We start from the raw sequence: 25,893 nt of genomic DNA on the forward strand, positions 1-25,893 counted from the left end.
CAAGGCTCTATACTTGGCCCACTTTTATTTTCTTTTTACATAAATAGTTAAGATGTTAATGAGCATGACGCTAATATTCATTGTTAGAGTTCAACTCATTGATACTCAGTTTTTTGTGGCTGATGCAGATACTGAAATTAGGGGGAATAAAAATCTGATATGAATATATCAGCTGATACACGCATATTTTTTGCAGTGATCCCTCAAATGTGGTTATCAAAAACTATTGACAGATATGTAACAGAGGCAGGAGATTTTATAGTTGAACAATAAATGTATTGTCTTAAATGACATCAGTGGGAATCTGATAATATATGTTATTGGCCAACTGATATATATTGTGTCTACTCCTGTACATTTGCCTATAATAACATTTATTTCTGTATTATAATCTGTAGCTGGTATTTCTTTTACCTTCTGTCTGATTTTGTACATTTTGTCTGCATTTTTCTATGCCATCGTCTTGCCAAGGTCTCCCGTGCAAAAGAGGTTTATATCCTCTGCGGGATTTACCTGGTTATTAAATGACAAATAGAATAACATACTGTACTTATCCATAAAAATATTGTCTGTCTGTGCCCCTCAGCTAGAAGAAAGGACCAAGCCAAAACATAATTAGAAACATCTAAATTCCCTTTATCTGCTTTCATAACTCACTCATGTCAACCAGACCTGCAAAACATCATCCCATCTTCTGCATCCTTCCTGTAACACACATGAGCAGAAAATCACATGAAGACCAGAGACAGAGAGAGAGAGGGAGCTGCTGACAGACAGGGCGCATACAGGAAATTATAAAAATAATTTGGAAACAGAACAGGGACAGACTGAGCAGAATCTATTCTTGTTTTGCTGAGTCACAGGAAATCAACATGAACGAAACACGATTTAATCAGCCTTTAAGCACAGGCCATGTGCCTCCTGTGAGGCCTCTCATAAAAACGTAGAGCCGATATAGTGGCGTGATATAAGTCTTTATGGTGTTATTGAACCACGGGCCTCCTCACTGTACTCGAATCGATATCACTCCAACCTGCGCTTAATCCATCTAATCTGTTTGCACAGTCTCAGACAGGAAAGAGGTGAAGAAGAGGGAGCCCATTATGGGACACACACACACACACACACACACACACACACACACACACACACACACACACACACACCATTTCCTTTAGGGTTTTTGAAGAAGCATCTTTAGGATGTGTGCATGTGTTCAGGTTATGGTGGTGAAAGTTAACGATCCTGTTATAATTAATTAGTATAATATATATATATATATATATATATATATGATAAATATAATTAATAATGCACTGCACTCAGTGAAGATTCATAGTGTGTCAGCATGATTTAAAGCATTTACCGATTTAGCAACATTACGTAACCATTTCACATCAAAATAACAGCTTCAAAATCATTTTGGTGTTGCTTAGGGTGAATAGTGACTCAGCCAATGAGTTTGGTGAAATTGGATCATATTATACTGAAAAAATGTTTTCTGTTCTCCAGTTTCTCTGCCTTCCTTTGAGTTTCCTGAAAGCAACCACTGCGTACTGTAGCTATGAGTTAGTTCTGCTCACAGCGGCTTTGGAGGGGGAGGTCTTCAGGTGCGGGGTCAGAATGGGCACCGGGACTTAATTGATTAATTGTTACAGAACCTGAACTTGTTTCAGATTTGGTGGGGGGCGTGTGTCAAAGACGTCTATGCAATGTGTTGCATAAATGTCAATTCTTACATATTGCACCTTTAAAATATTACCAGACTTGGCCTGGGAAGCCTGATCAAAACCTCAGCCTGGAAATGGTTGTTGTTTGTAAATCTAGGTCAGGAGGTTTGGCTGCTATAACAAATGCATCAGCAGCAGAATGAGGAAATAACAAAAACACCTTGACATCACTGTTTGCATATTTATTTCCACATCTTTACATGAATCAAGTGAAAACTCCGACCTCACGCTGACATCGGCTCAATGTACATGTGACTCAGTAATGACTGCATTTAAAGCTGGCAGCAGCTACAACTGTGTATACTGCAGTCATCCATACACACACACCTTTACGTATTGGGACAAAAGCGTAGAGCTTAGAGCTGGTGGGCGATTACATCAGTAGGACCAGCGCTACATTAATATGTGTGTTTCCATCCAGGGTCCCCAGAGTAGACCGGCACCACAGTAGAGCAGGGCTGCCCTCATGAAGGAAAATTAACAACATCTGGACTTGGAAACTTCTACCCATTTCATCTAGTGGGGGCTTTAAGGGGGTAAAAGGGTAAAAGTGAATATGTGATTTGACTGTGTGTTGGTGGGGAGACATATTTTAAAACCCGGCATAAAGGTCCTGTTCAGCTCGGACTTCCCGACACACATAAGTGGCATGTTTCATATGGAAAATGACCTCAGCTTATAGAAACATGTGTCAAGAGGTGGCAGTCACATACATATATATACACACACCTCTCTTTCAAGGTGTCACAGGTTTGGGGGCGCTGTAAACACAGGTGAGTGCACACGGGTCACTGACAGACATGAACACAAACATACAGACGCCCGCACGTGAACGGACGTTTTCACACGGACAAATATACAAACATACAGTTGGCACAAAGCTTTGTTAGTTCTCTCGTTTAGCTAAATGTAAAAATAAAGATTTAGTTTCACGGACTGAAAAACAACTTTTCATAAATCGCACATTGCAAATATAACAGTCAGTCAGGCCTCGTCTCCCAGCCACAGGCTAGGAGATATTACAAGGGTAGACGTCCATTGCCACAAGAGGGGACTGATACTCAACAGTCAGCATTTTCACACAACATGAATAATATATGAATTTGGCTAAAGGCTAAAAGTTATTGTGGCACTATATCACGTTTAGAAAAATAAGCACTTTTACAACCACTTCACATCATCTTCCCTATGGGATTAATTAATGTTTTCTTAATCACACGACATGTTAATAATGATTGTGTATCTGCGCCTTTCTAATACAGTCCGTATTCTCCAATCAAAGTCCATCGCAGCTGACGTGTCTTTGGCTCGATGTCACATCAGCTCTCACTAAAAAACTTGGTATTTCGCCTGGATGGGCGTGGTGACCGTCTCAGCCCGTGCTCAGGGCAAATTTTTCAATCAATTGGTTATTTGACCTCATCCCATCTGTGTTTGGGTGGTCATATGAGAAGTTATCTGCTGGAAAGCCTTTAGGAAAGTATGATATGGTATAAAAGTGGACAAGTAGTGCTGGACGTACAGATCTTGCATACGACTTCCATGCAGCTGGAGTTTGTGTCCCATATGTGGCTAGAGGTGTTTGATTTTTTTTAGTTTTCAGTTGCAGTTTGGTTAGGTTTAAGCAACAAAACTAGTGAGAAACATCATGGTTTGGATAAAAATAATAATAAATCTTTAGCTTTTGGGTCATTCGGGACATGATGAGTGACTGATCACAACAAAATAAAAATCATCTCTTTGACAGGTGGCAATATACCCAATCTGAGCCGACAAGAATGCACATCAGGCACTGTTTCAGGTGAAATACAAAGTTTTTATGGAGTGCCATGTCACATCCCCCGCCACCAGACATTAGTCTCTACTGAACTGAACTGAACCCACATCTTCTGCATTAATGGTGGGCAGCTCGCTTGTGGTACCATTGGTTGTTTGGGTTTCAGTAGCCGTGCCATTGGTTGTCGAATTCTCCGGATCCATGTCAGCGGTTGTTACGGTCTCACTAGCGGCTGTATCTGCTGTCTGAGACTCGTTTGACGTTCCACTGAGCTCAGAAGGTGGGGAAGCTGTTGTTGTTAGACTATCTGCACCGTTGGTTCTGCTGAGTGTTGAGATCTGATCTGTTGGGTTACCATCCAGGTTTGATGTACAGACATGATGGTCGCTCGCTGAACAGCTGGTGGTTGCCTGGCCACCGGTGAAGAGGGTGTTGTTATTGTTGTTATTTGTCTGATTAGCTGGCTGTGTGTTTACAGAGGAATCTGCTGGATTCACGGTCCACGAGTCCTGGTTGAATTCTGGAAGTTGGTGGACGATTACGGGAAGTGGAGTGACTTGATTTAACCCGACGGCCTCATTGGCTACATGGTTGCTTGTTGATGGCTCATTAACTGCTGACTGCCAGTTATTGGAGCAGAGGACTGCTGGAATGCTGCAAGGAGAAAAACAAATTCATAACCAACCAAAAATGTATTTTTGCTTTAAAACTTATTCTCAATAGTCTTGTGTTCTCTGTGAGCACAGATGTCTTGGCTCCTAGAAATGGTAAAAATTGGGCATCTTCTTTGCCAACTGGGTTTTAGCGTTGACTGGATGAAAAAAATGGATCCTATGTTGTACTACATTTGCTTTTCAATCTTGTCAGTGTCCAATAAAAGACTCATACCTCAGCTCCGAATTTTAGCTCGGTAATGCTTTGTTGGAAAACTGTGAAAAAACTTCATTCATAATTCATTTAAAATACCTGAGGCATAAAAAAGAAAAAAAAAACAATGTTGGTATTTCCTACGCAATGAGGGACTTCCTTGCATTAGTTTAGCTCTACTAAAGATTTAGTCTTCAGGTTGTTTACAGACCTGGCCAGCTGTTTCTGAAGGTCCTGAGCATGTTGGTGGCACTGGTCGAAATAACAGGCCTGAGCCTCCACGAAGTCAGTCAGGGTCCGCATGTGGTTGATCTGGAATAAAAAAGACACAACAATAGCATTTTGCTGGGCATTTTAAAGTTCATGTTACAAATGTTATCGCATACATTTTCTATACATACGTGAATGTTGCTGATTCCTTCTGCAACTTGTCTTGTCATTTCCGACTGACGATCGAACAAACTCTGGCAGATCCTCAGCTCCATCTCAGCCTACAACACACACACACACACACACACACACACACACACACACACACACACACACACACACACACACACTAAGCCTTTTATGGTCTTTCCAATTATGCCCGGCTAGTTTTCTGAAAATTTCCCATTAGCAAAACCCATATCCCCGAAGGGCTTAACTCTAAATGAACTAAACAACAGAAAACTATTACTGCAACTAACAGGGCCGTACTCAATTCCACAGAATAACTGCTGGAAGAGTCAAAGTAGTCTCACTCTATTACAGCAGAAACAATGTGCAAGCGAAGATAAACATGGACTCACCTGAGAGATTTCTTGAGCCCATATCTGATTGGATGAGAGAGACGGAGAGGGACAAATGACTTGATCAATGACCAAACAGCAAGCTTAAGTGTGCCTGTGGATGTTCATGTCACTTTAGCGTCACTGACCTTCAGCCATTTAACACGCAGGAAGCTGAACATGTAGGAGACATGAGCGATGTAGTCGTCATCCAGGGGGTTTGCATTCAGGTTCTGACAGAGACAGGGAAAAGCATGAAGATGGGATGAGAAGATACTGTATGTACTGCATGATTAAAAAAAAAGAGTGTCAGTTTTTGGATCGATCCCAGTATGAAACAGGTATTAAAAAAAACTGTTCTCGTTTCTAAATAAGAAAAGGTTATTGGAACTCACTCGGGCCTCTCGGTCAGCCTCGTGGGCTTTCCTCACTCTGGCAATAGCGATGTCCAAGTCCAAACGCTTATTTACCAACATCCTGCGCTCATCCTATGAAAGAAAACAAAACACACACACTTTTTAATAAACCATGTTTACAAACAATCTGTAAACAACAGACCAAACATACAATCACAATGGTGGTGTGTACAGGTATGAGTTCAGATGTGTGTCACCTGTATAGCTTTGTACTCCCCCTCAGAGAACCTCCTCAGAGGGTTGAGAAAGTGGATGTTGGTGCTTTGGACGAACTTCTTCTCTGCCTCGCCAAGCTGCTTCTGAGCTTCTCCACATCTGAGCAGAGCCGTACCTGAACAAAGAACATGCTGCTGTCTCAGAACATTTCAACATGTCCGTACTGGAGAAGAAAAGTGGAATCAACATTATCCATATTCACGTATACTCACCATAGGGTGTATTGGTCCCAAACTCCATCCCGGCCTGGATCATCTGGTCTCCCAGAGCCTCATTTGCACGAGGCCGTGGTGGGACGGTCCAATCCAGATGCCCATACAGTCGGTCCTCTAACCGCGCTCCTGTTCATCAGGGATCAGAGAGCTATATTCAGGTTTAAGGGTTATCCTTTCTAAAAAGCCACTGACAAAACATGGGTGTCAAAGCAGATGTCAGTACAATGCATGCTATTAACACACCACTAATCAAGCTACCTAACTCCCTGTATAGAATCAATATTTCAATCTACAAGGACAAGTGATAAAAACCGACATTTTTATAAAATAATGTGAAAAAAACAGTTTGCAATCCCTCGTCAGAAACCCATGTGTACAAGAAAACAAAAATGACTCCTCACAGAGATTAAAGACATGATCTGCAAACACATCCTTAATAAATCGACGTATGAGATTATTGCTTCTGGCAGCTGAATGCTCCTCTTATTTGATAGATTACAGACCCCATCCACTCATGAATCCATTAGCTGAGGTAATTGGATTCAAACAGGCAAAAGAATGACCGTTCCTATTCATCACAACAGGCCAATTACAGTCAAAGCAAAACAGAAGAGCACATATATTGTAGGATGGCAAAAAACAGAGCTGAAATACTGGGCTTGGGGGGGCAGAGGTGAAGACTCATGGTCGTCATCATTCAGTGGTTTTAAGGAGACCACGATGGCTAGAGCCCACTTGTTGGTGACGTCTACGAGTGGTCGTGGTGTGATGCAAACGTGTCTACGTGTACAACACAACGTCTTGAATGTGCAAGTATTGTTGAAAACATCATGGATTTATAAACTGCATATACTCAGTGATAATCAGACGATTTTTGCACAATTAATATGTAGGACAATTTCTAAAGGGTCGCGAGGATGAATTAAAGGTGCACTATGTAGTTTTAGGGAAAGAAAGATTCTCATTTACTGATTTATTAAACAAACTACATAAACAAACTGTGTTTTCAGGACTGAATAGACTGAATAGCCAATTTCATACTGTTTCACTTTGTTTATATGTGGCGGACCCTGCCACCTTTCTAAATTCAGACTGTGATCTGGGGACCTGACCTCTGAGAACAGCTTGTTTATAATATTATTATGTTGTCATTAACATTGTAAACAATAAATCTCTGGGTTTGAATTTCTTCTCCAAATCTACAGACTGCCCCTTTAAGACTTAATAAATGAAGCACTGCAGCTGCAGACAACTTCAATGAATAAATACGCACAGATGAACAATATCTCACCGGGGCTGGGCTGCAGTAAAACCTCAGTCTGGGAGACTATCCTGTCCGTCCAGGTCTTGGTGGCGTCTGCCCGGGCCAGGAGCTCCTCCAGCCCGGGGTCCAACTCTGTCTTATCCGCCTGACCAAGACTCTCCCCGGTGTACTGGAGCGGGATTACAGACTGAGATTAACACCATGCAACCACTTAAAAAAAACGACAGTATTGCAGACACTCGACGCGAATTGAATACAATAGAGTGTTTTATATATTTTTTTACCTGAACAGCACGGTTGATGAACTGACCCGCATCCACAGCCAGCCGCGTCAGGTCCATGTCTGCGTCTGCAAGGTCGCGCTGCGTCCTCCCCGGTGGTCCAGCAGGACGGAGCTTGGCGTCAGCTATAAAAAGCCCGCTAACCCACGACAACTACAGCAACAGCAGCCAGTCGACCTCGTCATGGCCTCTCAGCCTCCCTTCTCTATGAACCTTAGCCAGATTACAGCCCGTTAACGCCGACCAGCCCCGCACATAGACGAAGGCGACGCAAGTGGAGGCACCTGCGTGTGCTGCTCAGTTTATCCTCCGGCCATGCTGGATGCTCCAGACACCAGGGTGTTACACAGCAAAACAGCCGTCAACCTTTAGACCTTGATAGCCGTCTTAAACTGCATTAAAATACTGACAAAAAGATGAAAAAAATATATATCTTAATGATGGATAAAGCAGAGCATCCCATACTTCCGGCGAAGGCCTTCAAAATAAAAGCATAGCCTGCACTACACAATGACTAAACATAAAAAACAAGATAATCAGATGCAAAAAAATGCAACTAACGTTCAGTAGTTTTCCGTATTGATAATTGTTCTAATAAAAACGCTCCTTCGTCAGTCAAAGCCACATCATTGTACAGCTCACAGGTCATTGTTATCCCAAAGAATAGCTCCAGCATATTGTTGCCATGCTGCATGATGTAAAAACACAGAAGTCACTCATTCCCAGCCTCCAAAAAATGCATGTAATCCAGTTCCGGTTTGAAAGCCTTCTATCCAAAAGCAACCTGCAAAAGCAGCCATGCATTAACAAGAATGAGAAAAACCATGATGAAAAACACAGCCACTTTTTGTGTGTCGGAGCCCATGACTGGACGCTGTAAAGATATTCAACACCACCAACTTCACCTAGTCTTCAGCCTCATAAGGATTTTCACAAGCAACACTTAGCTCCTATTGGTGCTCCTGTGAAAAAGGTGAGCTGATTGGACCGTTAGGTATGTGCAAGAGGAGAGACACACACACAGACACAGACACACACACACCGAGAGGAGATTTAAACCGACTGCTTAAGAGAATCTAAGCAGGGTTAAGAGATTAGACGACACAGGTCTCACAGACACATTTACTGGCAAAATCAAATCTGCAAAACACATCCTTTATTATGACAGAATGAACAGAAATGCAAAACAAGTAACCATCGTTTCCAGAAAACAGGAAACTAAACAGTGATGAAAGTGCTGTAGCAGAAACTGGCACTCGAAAGAGCCTTCAACAAACATTCATGGGTAAATTAAAGTTTTTGTGTTGTAATTAATTTCTTTCTTTTATCATAGGAAAGCATTTTAAATGACTTTCCTCCCTTTCTTTTTTTTTTTTTTTTTAACTTCAGTGCATGTTTTACAGGTAGGGCCCCCAGCCCAGGTACATCAGGCAGAGCAGTTTGTCATCTGTGGCTTCCTGTATGAGGTAGTGGACGTGTCCCTCTATAGACAGCGGTAGACCCAGCACTTTATTCCTGCTCTTTATTACTCCCTGCAGACGCTGCTCGATGTCGCAAACGTGGGTTTTAGCCTGGCAGAGAAGAAGGGGAAAGGTAAGACAATATGGTACTACTTACACTAAAAATATGACATTTAGAGGTTATATTAGACATGCATGCTGCTCTAAATGTATGTAAACATACTTCCAGTGGCAAAATCAAAGAAATACACACACCTTTTCATTAACTATCTCTCCGGTCTCGTTGGCCTGAGCTTTAGAAAGTCCTTTGGCTTGTTTGCTCCACTCCACCAGTGGGTCATGAAGGAAGGTCTTCAGCACACTTGGGAGACAAATCAAATAACCAAGTTTACTCATTAAGTTTCTGTGACATCATTACATATATAATCATGTTTTAAGAGTCAAGTCAATTAGAAATCCATTGGTTTTATTTAAGTAACTCATCGTAAAACTATACACAGGTTATAAACTAGGTTTTAAGGAATATTTGATAATCATGAAGTATTTACGTGTGTACCTCATGAGTGGTTCTCTCTGATCTCTCATCAGTCTCAGGGTGACCTCACAGGCCTGTCTGAAGAGACCCTCGGTGCCCATGGGCCCCATGGCGTGGACCATATTCTGGGTCAGACGGAAAGGAACCACCTCTGGCACATCAAATGTCTCCCCCTAGTGGAGAGGGAGAGAAGGAGCATTAGAGAAATGTGGAAAAAGGGAGACGAAAAAATGGGAGTTCATAGAAACAATATATAAAACGATTTCCCTGATTTCTGTTTAAAGATTTATGATATAAATTCCTCATAATTAATCTAGACTTTAAGACGATTTGAGAAAAACACAAACCTTGTTGAAGAGGCAGTTGAAATCAACATGAACACACTCCCCAGTGAAAGAGTCAAAGAGGATGTTTTCTCCGTGGCGATCTCCCAGACCCAGGATGTAGCCGACCATGGACATCACAGCAGTGGAGCGACAGTACGCAGAGCGACTGCTGTACCTGCAAACACACGCAATGAGTGGTTTACATATATACAGTACATCCAGAGTTGAGACTGCTCCTCTCAAATTATTATTATCGACTTTGCTAGTGAAACAGTGGACCTCAAACATGTATAGTAATTGCAGAAAGAACTGTGGAGTGGGTCGCACCATGACGTGGGGTCAGGGAAAGTCCGGAGGAACCACTCGTGGAAGACGGGGATGTGTCGAGCACACAGCACCTCCTTGTGGATTCGAATCTTTTCCTCAAAGGGAGCCGTTTTTGGCAGAATAAGCTTCCTGAGCTCTTTGCCTGACAGGTAGATACCTTGAACACACATACAAATATAATTCAGCACAATGGTTAAGCTGACAGTTTGTTAATCTTCTCTTCTATTTATTATCTTCATGTAGGAAAATACCTCTCTCCTTATAAAGCTTGGTGAGAATGTGTCGAAGTCCGGCGGTGTTGTTGACCCATTCGATGATGCCGCACTCCTCATTGAGAGGAATCACAGCGTAGGTTCGGATGTGTAGCTCCCTCCGCCTGGACTCTGCATCTTTACGTAGGCACTACACACACACATACAGTAGAATAAAATAAAAATATTGATTTATTAACACATTAATGAATGATAAAAAAAAAGAGTGTACAAGTATCCTTGTAAACCAATAAATCTTATTAAAATATCACCCACCTTGTTGATGAGGCAGTTGAACTCCATGAGTCTGCAGTCCTTCCTCAGGTCATCTTTAGGTTTACACATCATGGTGTAGCTCCGCCCATCTGAACCCTTCAGACTGATCTTCTTAGGCTTCTGTAAGGAAGCCAAGATCTCCACCTACACACACACGCACACACAGGTCAGGTTTATGAGGCTTGTTCCACCTCAAGATGACTTTCAAGATCTTAAAATCTGATTTTCTTATCTGTTCCCCCTTTTTCTTACAATGTCTTCAAAGCCGTCCAGGTACGCCCAGTGTCCGGGAAAGGCATCATGCTGTGTGTTCGCCCCGCTGGTAGAGGGCAGCGTGGGGATGAGGACTGACTGCAGCGGGATCAGGATCTGGCTGAAGGTGGGCTCCTCCACCAGACGTTTCAGCTGCTTGAAGTGAACGCTCATGCTGAGGGTGGTGCTGTTACCGTCCACCTGAAAGACACATTCACGCAAACATCAACCTGGTGCTCCCTTTCTTTTGTTTTATCCGTCTGCAAACACTCCTGTCCCTGAAGGGGATCAATACATGTTTATTTGATCTATGATAATCTAATCTCGTCTAATGTTGGTCCTGAGGATTTGAGGAATAAACAATTCTTAGATGCATCGCCATGCAGAAGTAATTATCAGAAATTTAAAATTGATTGTTGCTTTTTAATCCCATTGTAGGCCTTTAAAACAGGCATTTATCAAAATAGTAGTAACATTAACCGTGCAGAAGAACATAGTGTGAACACACGCTTTATCACTTTTATGATGAACTTACATTTATCAACACTAATCCATATTGAGAATTTTTTATCAATTTGTCATCTTGAGTTAAAAAATGAATTTGTGTGTGTGTGTACCGGCTTGTTGCAGAGCTCCAGCAGCTTGTCCGTCAGCCTGTTGGCATCTCCGATGAATTTCTCCAAAGAATACTTGAGACTGATGGCTTTCTTAAGGATCTGATTACAGCGATTCATGCGCATCGGGTAGGAAGACTGAACAAAACACAACAAAACACACAGTCAGGAGTACATATATGAGGTATTTTCATAAAAACAATTCAGTAGTCTTGCGTGTTTGTGCAGGTGCCACAACATTTGGTCATTCAATCACACAACTTTTTTATGTTTGTACAGGAAATGAATGAAATGTGTTGTTCACACACAGTGACATACATACAATTACATGGTAGTTTAGATTTTGAAAGTTCTTGAACATGCCCTGACAAATGGAAGTGCAAAGATTCAGTACACAAAACCCTGATTGTTTTGAGGAGACAGAAACACACACCGACACACACGCCTACCTTGGAAACAGCAGTCATTAACCACATGGCCTGTTGGGGGTACGCCAGGAAGACTTTGGCCACGATGGTCATGAGGACGCTGAAGACCTCGTCGCTGGAGTGACACACTCTGGAGATGAGCTGGGAGAAGGCGGTCAGGAACTGGTATGGTGCCAAGTTGGCACAGTTCTCGCTCACCGCCGTGTTGATTTTCGCCAGCTCCTGTCGCATCTGTCTGTCAGCCCGCCCGGCTGTGGTGGAGGATAAGGTAGACAACATTTGAATGTGTTTACATATTTTTCTGTCTCAGCTGTTACAATTATTATTCACCACCCACCTTTCTCACACTCGCACACTTTGGCTCCAAAATCCAGCCAGAGAGACAGCATGCGAGGCATGGCCTGGTAGATGTACTGGTTCCCAAACTGCAAAGCTCTGGAAGGGAAACCCAAGTAAATTATTAAGGATGAAACTAATGAGTCTGTGGTCAATTAAAGGGCTGGGTATCAGAAGCGATAACATCAACTTACTTTCCAAAGTATGTGACAATGTATCGGATGAGGTTCCCCTGTTTTTCCAGCTTGTTATCCGTCACCATTGGCATCACTTTGTCATAGTACTTGGCCAAGTAGAAGTTTCCATCTTCCCACTCAGGCAGAAGGTTGGTCACATCCTAAAACACACAAAACACTTTTAAAATAGAGCTGCAACTAACATTTTCTGCACTACTGGGTAATTATTTTTATTAAACAATTACTTAACTGGTCTATAAGATGTCAGAACATTTTGAAAAATGACCATCAAATTTTTCCACCTGGAGAAATTCAGTTTACTATCATACAAAAATCATAGCTTTTACCTTGTATGCCTTCATGATGGCGTTGGACTCGAAGTTGGCCGTCTCCTCCATGAAGCGTCCCACCAGCAGCATGGCCTTGCCTTTAGTCTGCAGGCTGCGAGGGTCCGTCAGTGGCTGATCGTCAGGGAAACACTGAGCCACGCCCTTCTGCAGCACGATCAGGGCCTGATGTACGTCGCCCTGAAAGTAGATCATCACAGTGGTGTTGTTTTGTGTATTTGTATGGTTAAAAATCATATTTCCTTACAAAGTATCTGAATGCATGATGCATACTTATGAGAGTTTACTTAGAAATCAAGAATCCAAAGTATGCAGTGCAAAAGGATATATGTAATTTTTTTATCTGCTTCTTGTTGTTAATTGGCTGAATTTACAGGTTGGTTTTACCTTGGACCAAAGCCACTTGGCCTTCTCTGTGACCAGCTCGGCCAGGTGTGTGTTCTCCGCGTTCAGTAGTGCATTGAAGGCAGTCTGGTGATGTCCTGCCTTTCTGGCCACCCGGGCGCTTTGCAGCCAGCACTCCCCGACCAGCTCCGTGCTCATCGGCCTGCAGCGCAAACACAAGGCCCGATTTGTGATTTGGCCTAATTGACACTGGGTTTTGTTCAAATGTATATCTTCATCAGGAGCTCAGATGGCTTTTATTCCACAGTACACAAGAAAGACACAGTTGCTTGAAATAACACAACTTAGTTATTTATGGTTAACTAAGCTAATAGCTGTTTTGGCTGCAGCCATTTTCTACATCCTTACTGTGGTCCCAGGCTGAACAGGGCACGACGGAGGGCCAGGATTGGCTCCTTGGCCCTGAATGAATTCTGGGTCATCTCCAGGCGGTCAGACCAATGAAGAGGCAGCTGGCTGAGACTGGGGGCGGAGCGTTCCCTCTGTTTCTGGAGCTCAGTGAAAGTGTGCTCCAACTCGCTGAGCATGTGGAGCCTTATCAGATATACACACACACACAGATTTTGGATTCACAAGTTAATGCCTCGGACAAAGTAGGAAACATAACCGAGTCCATGAATACGCAGACAGACCTGACGATGTACTCGTATCCTCTCTGGTAGGTCCCACACTCATAACTGGCAGCTGATAGAGGGACGACCTGTTCCTTCCTCACCAGCTTCAGCTTCTCGTAGAAAGTCTCTCCATCCTGCTTCTTAGCCGACAGGAGTAACTGGCCAAGCCGCACACCCCAGGTACTGGACTGACGGTCTGCTGACACAACAGTAGTGCAAAAATTAGCATTAACTTGTTTTTTTTTAGCAGTAGATATCTATTGCTGCCACCAACAGACATCTGTGTATTTTATTACCTGAGCTCAAATAATCTTCCAGCAGGTCCCACTGCCCGAGCTTCCAAGCGGCCTCGACTCTGTAGGTGTTCAGCTCCGACTTCCACTGCTGCCTAAATGTGTACGACACAGCTAAATTCAGTGGACCATAACTGACTTACTCTTTAGGTAAAAAAAAGGTCTAATAAGAAACCATCAAGAAGTCAAGTCACAAGACTAACATTAACAAAAAACAATGTATTCCTCATGGTGGTGTTGGTGTTTGTGTTTTTGTGTGTGCCTCTCACTTGTTGGCCAGTACTCCATTGACCTGAGTGATGACTGTTGACAGCTGTCCCAGGCCGAGCATAGAGGTCATCACCCCGTGATAGTGACCAATCTATACACGAGAGGCGAAATGGCAATGAAACAGTGAAAGAACCACAGAAAGATTCAACAGCTAACAGCACACAGTTATCTTCCAACACAGAGCTTTCTATGAGCTCTGGCATGCCTTGATAAAACTCACAGGCGTCAATAAAAACAATAAAAGCAATGATGATTCTTAAGCACTGGTTTCCCAAAAGTAAAAAAAACCCACTAAAATATAGTGTTTTTGTGTGTGTGAGCTTGTGTGTGTGTGTACCTGGTCTGACTCCAGCTGTATGGCTCGGTCGTAGCAGGCAGTTGCGTCTCGGAGCAGCCCGATGCTCTCGTGCTCCAGTATCTGTTCCCGTAGCGACGGCTCCTCCCGCCTCAGGGCATTGACCCCCCTTACTCCGTCGGGCTCATGCATCGCAGCGTACAGAGTCTGCAAAATTAAATAAATAAATAAATAAATAACATTTTAGTTTAGTACATATTTAATGATTAGTTAATATATGATCCTGCTTGAAAAGAAATGCGCTCACACACGTTATCCAGGAAAGAGATTTAAATGACCATCAATTTGTTGTCTGACCTGCAGGAAGGTGAGATGGTCCTGGATGTTCTCCTTGTTTTCTAAGATGTAGGCTTCAAAGTGCATGAGGGCACGAGTGTACGCTTTGGAGCGCAGAGAGGCCTTCGCCAGAACGTCCTGTGGGATACCCTTCAGGAAGGCCACCACACGCTGATAATCCCCACTCTCTGCAATAAAACATGTTTGTTTGTTACTTCAAGCCTTTATTAATCATGAATGTAATCATGCAGATGTGTAAATATTTTCCATATTTTCATCTAAATAATTGTCTGTTCTGTTGTCGCTGACTTATGTAACACAGATGATTTCAGAACAGTCTTCAGATCTCTTTGAATAACACTCATGATATGAACCAAGGAAGAAAAGAGTATGTTTTTGTTATTGTTTTGGTCTCTAACCGTTGTTTTTGGGTTTGGAGTACAGGATGTGGCGACTCCACTGCATCAGGTGGGACAACATGCTGAACACAGTCTGAATGCTGAGCTGTGATAGGCTGGAGGCAGTCTCCTGACACCGCCCTCCTCCTCTTCCATCACCGTCCTTCAACACGGCCAGCATCTCCTCCGTTACCTGGAAGCAGGCGTGTTATTATTACTTAAAAACTCAGCCAGATCTGCAGGAACTTCTTGTGCAAGTGCACGTGATGCAGATGTTTCCTCACCTCCCGTTGCTCTGAAGGTGTGCAGCCCAGCAGCATGTAGAGCAGAATATGAGGCAGCAGGTAGATCGTGACCTTGTAGTCGTGTTTGATGATGAAACTACAGCAGGTGAAGACTCTGCTGGCCAGCTCATGTCTCACCTACAAAATGAAATTTTTTTAATAAAAGGTGGGAAATTGACAACAAATGCATAAAAAATGTTAAATTATTTTCCTTAAATGTGTTTATTTTGTTTTTGGTCTTCATCTTCATAATCTGTGAAAAAAGGCCTACAGAAAGCAGGTATAAATCCTATAAAATGTGACAAAACTGCTAAATATCTGACAATTTGGAAGAGATGATACATGATCCCACTGATGTGCATCCGTTTGGCCTTTCAAAAGTGAAGGATAAATCAGCTGACCTTGCTGATGAGGTATCCAGCCCAGGTGGCCGACCAATCAGAGAACTTGCTGCCTGCCTTACTCAAGTACACTGGCTTCTTCAGTTTGGACCAGTTAACCTCCCTCTGGCTGCTCTTATACCTAAAGACAGAGAGGGAAAAGATAATTCGTATTTGATTTGCTGAATTATGTGGATCAGAGTGTGTATGTAAACTCTAGTACCTGCTGTTGAGGTGTGGTTCCAGTATTTCTTGAATCTGCTCTGGGAATCTCCTCCACAGACGGCGCCCTGGTGAGTCAGTTCGACCTTCACGACATTCAAAGATGGACAGCAGCTCCTGCGGTGCACCAACACATGACATGAGCACAAAAAAGCTACCAAAGGGCACACACAGTGTCAAGTATGAGTGTACCACGTGTGTGTGTGTACCTGTATTGCATAAGCAGCAGAGTCCTGTGCTCTCACGTCGTCAGCGTAAGCCAGAAATGTTCTGGTCAGCTCAGTCAGAAGGTCGTAGGCGAAGTTGGGATCATCAACCCCACTCTGTATAAAGAAAAATAGACTTTTATCCTCAATCAAACAAATGTTTGCCCTATTTGCACGTACAGCTTCGGTCTTGTCTAGCTTACCACGAAGGTGTTGCGGTCACCATGGGTGTGTGTGTGTGACAGGTCCAGACGTCCGGGGTCCACGGCCCCCAGCTCCCCCAGACACTCTCCACAGAGGAGCCGGGCCTCTGGGGCTGAGTCCTGGCAGCCCTTCAGCAGCACTGACACCAGGTTGGAGATGACCGGCTCCACCGCCTCACTCGCACACACCTGCCGCAGCAGCCACTCCTGCACACACGAAAAGTAATATTTATGGTAGCGGATCAAAGATTGCAAACAAGAAGCTTGAGCTCTGGTCCTTTCTGAGGTGGCTGTCTTAAAATGTGTGTGTATGTCTGTGTACCTGCTGGCTGTGCATCATGTCTTTGAGGCTGGTCAGTGCATGAATCCTGACGTCAACGTTTTCATGCTGCACGGCTCTCATGGAGAGCTGCAGCGCTGCGGCCAGGTCACTGCTGCTGGCTGTCAGCTGCAGGGAATCGCATATTATATCTTTAACATCACTGATGATGTCACCATCAGCATCCTTCATTTACTTCATCGCGACCGCCTTCTTGTCCATACTAACCTTCTTGTAGTTCTGCAGAACAGTGTGGATGTCTTTCAGCTCAGGGTGGTCTGGCAGGAAGTAAATCTCATGGAGGTAGTCGTTCACTTCTTCCCTGTGGGAAAATGACTGAATTAGATCTCTGCTGTCGGGAGTCTTTAATTGTCTGCTCATTTCTAAATCAAAACATGGGCTTTGTTTTGTACGGAAGCCCTACAGGGCCATGCATTCATACTTTTTATTTCCTCTGTTTTCCCGTGATAACGAGTTAATTTAATTTGTTCTCGAGATTTCGAGTTATTATCTCGAAATAACAACTGCTGTTTTCCCGAGAAAACAAGATAATTTTTTCGAGATAACGAAACTTTGTTTTCCCAAGACAATATAATTAATTTGAGATCTTGAGAAAACAAAACGATAGTGTAGTATATAAAATCATTGCAGGAAATATCATTCTGTGTAGCAATGTCAGAGGAGCAGGAGCATATCGATCACCACATCACATATCTTTTCAATCAAGGCCTGACAGGCTGAAATAGCATTACGCCTTGCTATTACAGATAATATACACATTAGTGTGCGTAATCTAAAGAGACGGTTAGCAAGGCTTCAGCTATATCGGCGGAGCAATCTAAGTGAGCCTGATGTCGTTGTTAACTACATAGCCGATAACGTTAACTCGGGAAAACAAAGTTTCGTTATCTCAAGATCTAAAATTAATTATATCATTATCTCGGGAAAACAAAGTTTCGTGATCTCGAGATAATTATCTTGTTATCTCGGGAAAAACGGCAGTTGTTATTTCAAGATAATAACTCGAGATCTCGAGGAAACAAATGAAATTAACTCGTTATCACGGGAAAATGGAGGAAATAAAATGTATGAATGCATGGCCGTTTAGGGCTTCCACAGTTTTGTATTTATTTGATTCAATTTATTTTTCAGTGTAGAAAAACTCAGGTACTATTGTTTGAGGTTATAAAATGTTGCTTTGACGTAAAAAGTAACATTTAAACTAAAGCATGAAAACAATGACAATTATTTTGGTTCTGAACTTTACAAGTTTTGATGTGTAACATTCTCAACAGGCTTTCTTTGGTCATTTTTCCACATTCATCTTAATTTTATTTGGGATGCATGATAATATCGGCAATTTGTCGTATCAGTGAACAAAGGCTTTAAAATGAAATATCAGCATCGGCCTGAAATGATCATTTCTGCCGATATGACAGCCGATACATGACGGTGCTTTAGTGTGTTACCTGTTGTCCAGTATCAGGAAGCGGATAATAGCAGCAGTTTCTTTGGGCTGCAGTGGGATCAGGGGCAGGAGTGCAACGATAACATGACTCAGGAGAGGGCCCAAGTGTGTCGGCTCCACGCTCCTCACAAAACACTCCCACGTCCTGTTCAAACAGGAGGACGGATTTAATACACAGAATCAGACACAGGCGTTTGTGTAAATCACAGTATCAGTTAGTTAATCAAGTATTTAACAGTTAAAAGTTAGGAATTGTCAGTCTTTGGTTTTCAATAAACTAAAAAAAGGTAACATGTCAGGTTGAGTGTGTGTGAGTGCGTTCACTGACTGGCAGCAGAGCAGAGGGAAGTCCTCTCTGTATCGGAGGCCCGTGCGGAGCGTCGTCATCATCTTTACTCTGACAGAGCTGATGTGTTTGGAGCCCATCAGTCGCATTAGAGCCATCACACTTGTCAACGCCTGCACACAAAAGAGGTGGACACTTTTACACTACACAAGCTAAGCAGACTGTACTAGTACTGGCTTCTAACAGGAACTCTGCGAATCCTCTCACTGACAGGACATATTTTAAAATACAAGGTATTAAATGAGTTGTCAGCTGTGGATCACACACCAGCTTCTTGCGATCCTTCTCTCCTGCGCTGGAGCTGAGCAGCTGCATGTTGAAGAAGGCGAGAATTCCCAGCAGCTTCGGCTGAAGGTAGTCCGCCTGTCATACGAGGAAAAATACAGATTCCTGATATCATTGATCCTTTTTGTTTTAAAACCCTGTTCCCCTGAATACCCCAGTACACGTGGACAAGGCCTTAGTCAAAGCACAAGATGAAGCTGCACCATATCTCACTCACACATACCATGCGTTCTGGTATAGTGATGTCTCTGGGACCTTGATACGGGTCGTCATTGGACGCAAAGGAAGCCAGGATCGCCAGTCCGTTGAACACCTGCAATGGTAAACCACATCAAGATAATTAATTACTGAGAAGAATGCAGTCAAGTGCTGCAGGAAGATATGCTGAGAAAGGCTGGATTGGTAGTTGAACTTTCTGACCTGTTGATAGTGTTCTCCCAGGCGCAGCAGCAGCTCATTGTGAAGACCCTGGAAGTCTTGCCTCAGCAGAGAGCCCAGTTCAATCTCTGTCTCACTCTGGCACATCATTAGGAAAACAAACATAAATCAGTCTGCTAAACTTATTCATTACTATGGAGCAAAGCCATTTCAGCACCATTGATTATTTATCAGCCTTGTCACACAGCTGGGACTCACTCCACTGCCAAAGTGTCATTATCTGATTAATGCTCTTGAGAGTTTTGGCCGACCTTAATATTAATTTCTTCCAAAGGTTGCTTTGCCCCCGTGATTTAAATCATACAAGCTGTTTCATTAATTCTGGTGACAGTGACACTTAATAATGAAATCTGTCTTTCGTTTATATGATTTCTTTCTTCTATTAATATGCAGGTTATTTTCGATGGGGATGAGAGCTGAGAAATGTAGATTCTGTTGACAATTACTTTGCTGTAGCATCGATGTTCAGACAATGACAGATTAATACCTGTAGGTAGTGGAAAGCCCTCTCCAGCTCCTCCTTGGTGCAGGAACAGACCAGATGGCTGAAGATGTACTTGAAGTTGTTGATCAGGATCTCTCTCCTGTTTGCCTTCAGCTCATTGGCCAGGGTACGGATGAGGGCGGAGCCAGTGGAGCTCGCCTTGGCTGCCAGGTAGGGCAGGAGCACCTGCAGGGTCCTCTACATGCACAAGTAGGGATAGAAACGTATTAACTCACGTACACACATGCACATATACATAATACAGTATTAATGTACTATCACTCCATTTGATTTTGTATAGTTCAGTGTTTGACATACAGTGAGGAAGCGGTGGAGGTCCGGGAAATCAAAAGCATGTGCGATCTGAGCCAGGATGTCCAGGGCCAGCTCTCTCTGATTGGCTGATTCACTGCCCTGATCAGGAGTGCTCCGCAAGGCTGACGCATGACGTGAATGTAGCGACTCCACCAGGAACTAAACGCATCGAAGAAAGAACAAATTAAAACCAGTATGTTTATATAATAACTAATTATTATCTATAATATTATGGATTGAGTATTCAGGTGACAAAATGTGTAAATTGAACACTTTGTCTTATAGCCCAAGTTTATTGAAGCAGCATTAAGATTTTCTACCTGGCAAATTGGGTTCTTGTACTGGCTGAAGAGGGTCTGAAGCTTGAGACCCTTGGCGGTGGCGAGGGCTCTGATCTGAGCGTACGCAGCCACAGACACCGGGGACGACTTGGACAGCAGACAGTGGAGCAGCCGCAGCAGAGAGAACGACACCAAGCTGCCCTGAGACGCTCTAACAGAAGAGGAGAGAAATGAATTCAACCAACACAATATCTTTTAGATTACTGCATAGTCTAAAGTTTCGTGTTTCTTGTCCCTGCTTTCTTGTTTTGGTCATAAATAAACATACTTTTTATGCTGAGCAAATTAAGGTATATCTGAGTGATGACAACACAGCTAGTGATGCTACTTATCCCCCTTTGTATAGACAAAAGGTGACTCGTACCTGCCAATCTCTCCAGTAGTGAGGATGAGAGTGTTACGCAGCTCGTCGTCTCTGTTGAGTTTAGCATTGTTGAATGCCTCTTTCAGACGGGCAACCAGAAGCTTGAACAGCGAGAAGACACACAAACACATCATCAAAAAAACATTTTTATAAGAAATAATCCCAATATTGTGAGGTCTTTTAGATGTGTAAAGTACAGACATGTTGAGTCATTTCACTGGTAATTCTCACCTCGCTCAGAGAGTCCTGCTCGGAGTTCCTGGTGGTCTCTGTCAGCAGGAAACGCACTGATTGGCTGAAGCGTATCCTGACCACTGGATCTGAGTCCTCCATTAGACCAATCAGAGCACAGAGAACTGCCCGGGAGTCGCTGTCTCCACCAGCCAGGTTTACGTGCCGGCAGAGGTGAGGCAGAGCTTCTAGGAAAGCTAAGAAAGCAAAATGAAAAAGTAAGTATACGTTTTTTTTAATGCTTTCTGCAAGATTATAATGGAAGAAAACAACAAACAAACAAACAAACAAAAAAAGTACCTTGTTTAACACTACTTGGAGCTTGCCCTCTGAGCAGTGGCAGGAAGGGTTTGACAACATTCGCCCTGAGGGATGGCGAGGTGTTCCCAGCATGCTCTGCTGCTAGGCTGATTTGGTGGCAGAGGATCTCAGGAGGACGACTGAACTCTGTGCGGGTGTCACTGAGCTGGGAGAGCCCTGACTGGATACAACTCAGCTGACCAATGATCCTGGCTAGCTCCGTCTTCACCTTCTCTGAACCGTCCTCCAGCCTGGAACTGCAAACGCACACCATGAACATGATGACAAAAGTCTGCGATTGTGCTTGTGATGTTATAACTTTAAATGTGCGTACAGCAGAGTAGTCCCGATGAGGTTGTGGTGTTTCTTTCCCAGGTGGTGAAGAAGAAGAGGAAAGGCCCTGACTGCTGCCGCTCTCACCACCTCATCTGCACTCTGCAACGTCTTGGAAAATACACACACGCGCCACGTGTCACACACACCAGGACGCAGGAGGGCCAGGAGTGACACACAGTCTGCCTGGATCTCAGATGCTAGAAAGAAACACACAGTTTGATGTCAATTTGGAGTTTTTACAATGGAAATTGACTAGTGAACTGGTGGACCAGTGAAGTCAAATACTCACAATAGCAGAAGCTTAGTCTTTGAGCAAAGGTGGGCAGCCAGGAGGGGAATCCTGAACTCTTATAGGCTGACACAGACTTGTTCTCACACACCCAGGGAAGAGAGAGTAGAACACACACTCGCGACTGGATCCTGTCCTCACTGTGGCTGCTCACTAGACACAAAGTCACACATGATGATACAAGTAGATAATGATCAATAAACTCTACTCGAAAAGAAGTAAAGCTTGTTTTTACACTCAATCATGGCAAATAATGTCAAAAATAACTGACAATATGCTTTTGTCATGACATGAATAAATAAATGGCTTATAATACCAAAGCAAGCAAATAAAATACATAGGAACAGCATGTATAATGTAATTTTTCTGAGTATACATCCTTACTCGTCAGGTAGAGGATGGAGTCCAAGATCCCAACAGTAGTCTGGACAGCGGACTGGAAGTAGTCCCGGTTTGAGATGGGTTGAGTGCCTCCTTCCAACACTGACTGACAGCTCTTCAAGGCTCTGCCCAGAGTCTCAGGGGGCACCCAGAGAAGAGGAGAAGGGCTGTAAAGAAAGAAAGTACATTAAGTTCAGTGAAAGAATGTCACAAAACTGCAGCCTGCAAAGGTAGTCATTCTTACAAAGTTTGAATTTTAGTGTGTAAGAAAGGAAAAGAGTATGTTAAAGAAAGAGAGCATGACTAAATGTTTGCGTATTACCAGGTGGGAGAGCAGCAGAGAGCTGCCAGGTGGAGGATGAGGGCCACACCCTGCAGGGCAGCGAGAGTCTGTGTGGTCTCCTGTTCCCCAGAGTCAGAGTTTAATAAGGTCAGCAGCTCCTCCAGCCGACTGTTCACCACAGCCCAGACCTCACTGTGAACACGCATGTCAACCTCACTAAAGACAGAGACACATAAACATTTCAATATTCACAGGAAGTTTTATTGATTAGTAATACAGCTTTACAATACAGGTTTGTAAGGATTTTAATTTGCTTCAAACCACTATCTGAGTAAGTGAAAGTTACACATTATTAGACAACCTAAAACCGCATTTTTCAAGTAATAATAATCTCTTTCATATCGGTGCATATAGGACAACATATATGCTGGTACCGATATATCTGTGATAGGCTATTATCGATGTAAATGTTTATAAACTCACTCTGATATTGATTTGGCTGTTTTGCTGTCAGTGGTGGCAGATTTGCAGGATTTCTTCGCAGGAGTTTCTCCGTCTCCTGACTTCTGCACCACAGCCACAGTCTCAGCCTTCAGCGCAGCTTGGAGAAATCCCTCCACGCACTAAAGAACACGAAGAGTGAGAGTAAATTTGTGACCAATGTTGTCAAACGTAAAAGCAAGAGATTTTACAAAGAAACATGAAGAAGAGAATCGTACTTCTGCTTGATTTTCTGTTCCGACGGTGCTTGCCAGCATCCGGCAGACCTCGGTGACTCGCTGCCTTCTTAACAAAACGGCACTTTCGTAAACTGCTCCAACAGATAGCAAGAAGCTGAAGAGCCAGCAGAGTGATTCTTTAACCTCTGTCCCCAATTTGACGCCTGCCCCGCCAAGAGTGCAAACGCATTCGAACACCTGCGAGAGATAGATGGGCTCAAAGTGTGAGTGAGAGACACCAGACGACTGAAACACACAGCGAGTCAGGTGTAGCAGCTCTCCTTCATAGAGATCTTTCCCATCCAAGTCTGTGTTTGCTGCGTGTGTGTAGGAGTGTGTTTCCAGCAAGTGAAGGTAGGCCGTGAAGAACTCGTGGCACTGCATCTGAGGAAACCCTCCCAGCTCCACCAGGTTCCTCAGCATCACCATGGAGGTCTTCCTCAGCCTGGTGTTGCCGTTGGCCAGGAAGGCACAAGCCGTCTCCCAGGCCACACTGACATCACGACGGGAGACCACCCCCCTCAGGACGTCAGTTACGACTGCGATCGTCATGGCAGAGAGCGACTCCAGGGCAGCAGGAGAGGAGAGCGCAAGGGTTGAGGGGGTGAGGTACGTGGAGGCACAAACGGAGGAGATCCTGAAGCACTCAAGTGTTACGGGCCACTGTTTTTGTGTGCGAGTGTGTCCCTTTCCTGCCAGCGTGGCAACATGCGTGTACAGGATGTCGCCGAGTTCCTGGCACAGAAAAATGAGGTCCCGAGAGAGGCCGCTGCAGATGAACGGCGCCCGAACTCTCAGAGTGTGAAGTAAGGAGCACAGCACCGCAGAGACCCGCCTGTGGATCACGTCACAGTCTGGAGCTGCTGCCACACGAAGCAAACGCACCGCCACCCACTTACTGAAGTCTGAATCAAGGAAGGAATGAGGAGATGTCAGAGGTGGAGAAAGAAAACGCATACGATTCTAACATAAATAGCAATTTTTCACATTTTTAAATCAGATTTTTGAAGAGCAACTCGTACCGGTGCAGCTCTGCGTGGTGTCTGGGTACTCGGCAGGCTGGCAGGCAGGGTTGGCAAACATCAGTGACGAGGATTTGATTATATGCTGCAAAAAGTCCAGCAGCATCACGCAGGCCGGCTCCGAACTGGACTTCTTGTTCAGCCCGAGGGCAACTGGAAGACACACAAACAATTCTTCGAGTCACAAAATGATCAAATGCAGTCAGAAAAGAAAGAGAAATGTGTTTTTTGTGTGCTTTTATTGCTTTAATATTTAATTCAACCTGCAGCAAGAGGGCTGAAATAGACATTGATTTGCTTTGCGGAGCCACATGCAGTCAAGGATTGTTTGAACGATTCAAAGTTAAATAGACACATTCTTGAAGCTTTTATAGATTTACTAAGCTGTGTTCGACCTCTGTACTGGGCTTTACTGTCAGGTGTATCTGATATTGTTGAGGTTGTCCACCTCATCCGGACTTACCGACGTCCACATCCGTCAGTATCCTGTCAATGAACTGACAGAGGATCTGTCGAGGTTTCTGCACCGCCTGGTCGTACTCAGCCGCGCTGGCACTGCACACACCGACAGAGTGTAAGGTTATTTATGGAAACGTGACACAGCGAAGGTTTTAATCAACTTAACTGAGGTTTATACGGCTAACTTCAACTTAGAGCAGCTTCAGAGTCTACTGCTAGCAGGTTAGCTTAGCCAACTTTCCTCACCTGGCCAGCTCCTGAAGAGCCGGTATCATCGCAGACATCTCCAGTCCCTCCATCTTTACAGCAGCTTCGTGTCGCTATCTGAACGACGTCTTTAAAAATATAACATGACGGATTTGTCAGGTTATTTTAAGCAGCATACGCCTCCACGTCCTGTCCATCACGTCAGGTCTTTCGAAAACTTTCGCTCCAAAATGACGTTGTGTGTTTTGATACGGCAGCCACCGAGGGCCATTACACCTGAAGAAAAACTCGAACTACACTGCGCCCCCTGGCGGAGGAGTTGTTAATGACTTACAGTGGTGGAAGAAATACTCCTTTTCCTTGGATTTACTCAAGTAAAGTACTTTTGAAATGAATGAAAATGTGCCTTTTATATATACTACTTTTTTGTCAAAACAATTGTTTTTATACAGCCCAGTATCACATACAGTATTCTTTTAAGCCCCCAGCAACAAAAATGTTTGTTTCCTTAATGCAAATGTACACAAAAATTACTA

The 25,893-nt window shown here is 43.6% G+C and overlaps 2 protein-coding genes across 3 annotated transcripts; both read right to left on the minus strand.

Annotated features, from left to right (window-relative positions):
- Window positions 1–1,897: 1,897 nt before the first annotated feature.
- LOC311273725 (endophilin-B1-like) lies at window positions 1,898–8,398 on the minus strand. Its single transcript, XM_084380939.1, has 10 exons — window positions 7,540–8,398; window positions 7,283–7,424; window positions 5,989–6,117; window positions 5,758–5,891; window positions 5,540–5,632; window positions 5,294–5,377; window positions 5,166–5,189; window positions 4,776–4,865; window positions 4,586–4,686; window positions 1,898–4,161 (listed from the first exon to the last, which is right to left on the minus strand). The coding sequence occupies exons 1-10, from the start codon at window positions 7,594–7,596 to the stop codon at window positions 3,585–3,587; spliced, it is 1,431 nt and encodes a 476-aa protein (XP_084237065.1). The 5' UTR covers window positions 7,597–8,398; the 3' UTR covers window positions 1,898–3,584.
- A 277-nt stretch (window positions 8,399–8,675) lies between these two features.
- LOC311273966 (serine/threonine-protein kinase ATR-like) lies at window positions 8,676–25,597 on the minus strand. Of its 2 annotated transcripts, none has more exons than XM_084381317.1 (48): window positions 25,397–25,597; window positions 25,155–25,246; window positions 24,692–24,844; window positions 23,670–24,574; window positions 23,434–23,573; window positions 22,990–23,166; window positions 22,671–22,834; window positions 22,287–22,439; window positions 21,996–22,194; window positions 21,662–21,918; window positions 21,362–21,558; window positions 21,131–21,231; window positions 20,746–20,917; window positions 20,429–20,584; window positions 20,114–20,308; window positions 19,609–19,704; window positions 19,412–19,501; window positions 19,171–19,266; window positions 18,886–19,016; window positions 18,559–18,702; window positions 17,318–17,411; window positions 17,093–17,218; window positions 16,771–16,977; window positions 16,571–16,684; window positions 16,363–16,478; window positions 16,161–16,281; window positions 15,760–15,897; window positions 15,497–15,668; window positions 15,099–15,265; window positions 14,784–14,948; window positions 14,446–14,537; window positions 14,180–14,271; window positions 13,902–14,079; window positions 13,618–13,803; window positions 13,252–13,411; window positions 12,865–13,044; window positions 12,536–12,678; window positions 12,343–12,440; window positions 12,027–12,256; window positions 11,581–11,715; window positions 10,964–11,164; window positions 10,712–10,855; window positions 10,436–10,586; window positions 10,185–10,341; window positions 9,879–10,032; window positions 9,553–9,704; window positions 9,252–9,357; window positions 8,676–9,107 (listed from the first exon to the last, which is right to left on the minus strand). In XM_084381317.1, the coding sequence occupies exons 1-48, from the start codon at window positions 25,447–25,449 to the stop codon at window positions 8,934–8,936; spliced, it is 7,824 nt and encodes a 2,607-aa protein (XP_084237443.1). In that variant the 5' UTR covers window positions 25,450–25,597; the 3' UTR covers window positions 8,676–8,933. The 2 variants fall into 2 exon arrangements, with proteins under 2 accessions (XP_084237443.1, XP_084237442.1); XM_084381316.1 differs by having other exon boundaries at window positions 13,902–14,082.
- Window positions 25,598–25,893: the final 296 nt, after the last annotated feature.

Source organism: Pagrus pagrus, assembly GCF_965226575.1.
Source record: "Pagrus pagrus genome assembly, chromosome: 18".
Lineage (NCBI taxonomy): Eukaryota > Metazoa > Chordata > Actinopteri > Spariformes > Sparidae > Pagrus > Pagrus pagrus.

Excerpts from the sequence above, each read along its gene's own strand:
- LOC311273725 (XM_084380939.1), bottom strand. The coding sequence starts at position 7,596 with ATGGACCTGACGCGGCTGGCTGTGGATGCGGGTCAGTTCATCAACCGT. Across the intron at positions 5,633-5,757 it reads GGGAGTACAAAGCTATACAG|GATGAGCGCAGGATGTTGGT; the intron begins GTGACACACATC and ends TTTCTTTCATAG. Across the intron at positions 4,162-4,585 it reads CTTCAGAAACAGCTGGCCAG|CATTCCAGCAGTCCTCTGCT; the intron begins GTCTGTAAACAA and ends TTCTCCTTGCAG.
- LOC311273966 (XM_084381316.1), bottom strand. The coding sequence starts at position 25,449 with ATGGAGGGACTGGAGATGTCTGCGATGATACCGGCTCTTCAGGAGCTG. Across the intron at positions 10,342-10,435 it reads CAAGCTTTATAAGGAGAGAG|GTATCTACCTGTCAGGCAAA; the intron begins GTATTTTCCTAC and ends TGTGTGTTCAAG. Across the intron at positions 9,108-9,251 it reads GAGAGATAGTTAATGAAAAG|GCTAAAACCCACGTTTGCGA; the intron begins GTGTGTGTATTT and ends CTTCTCTGCCAG.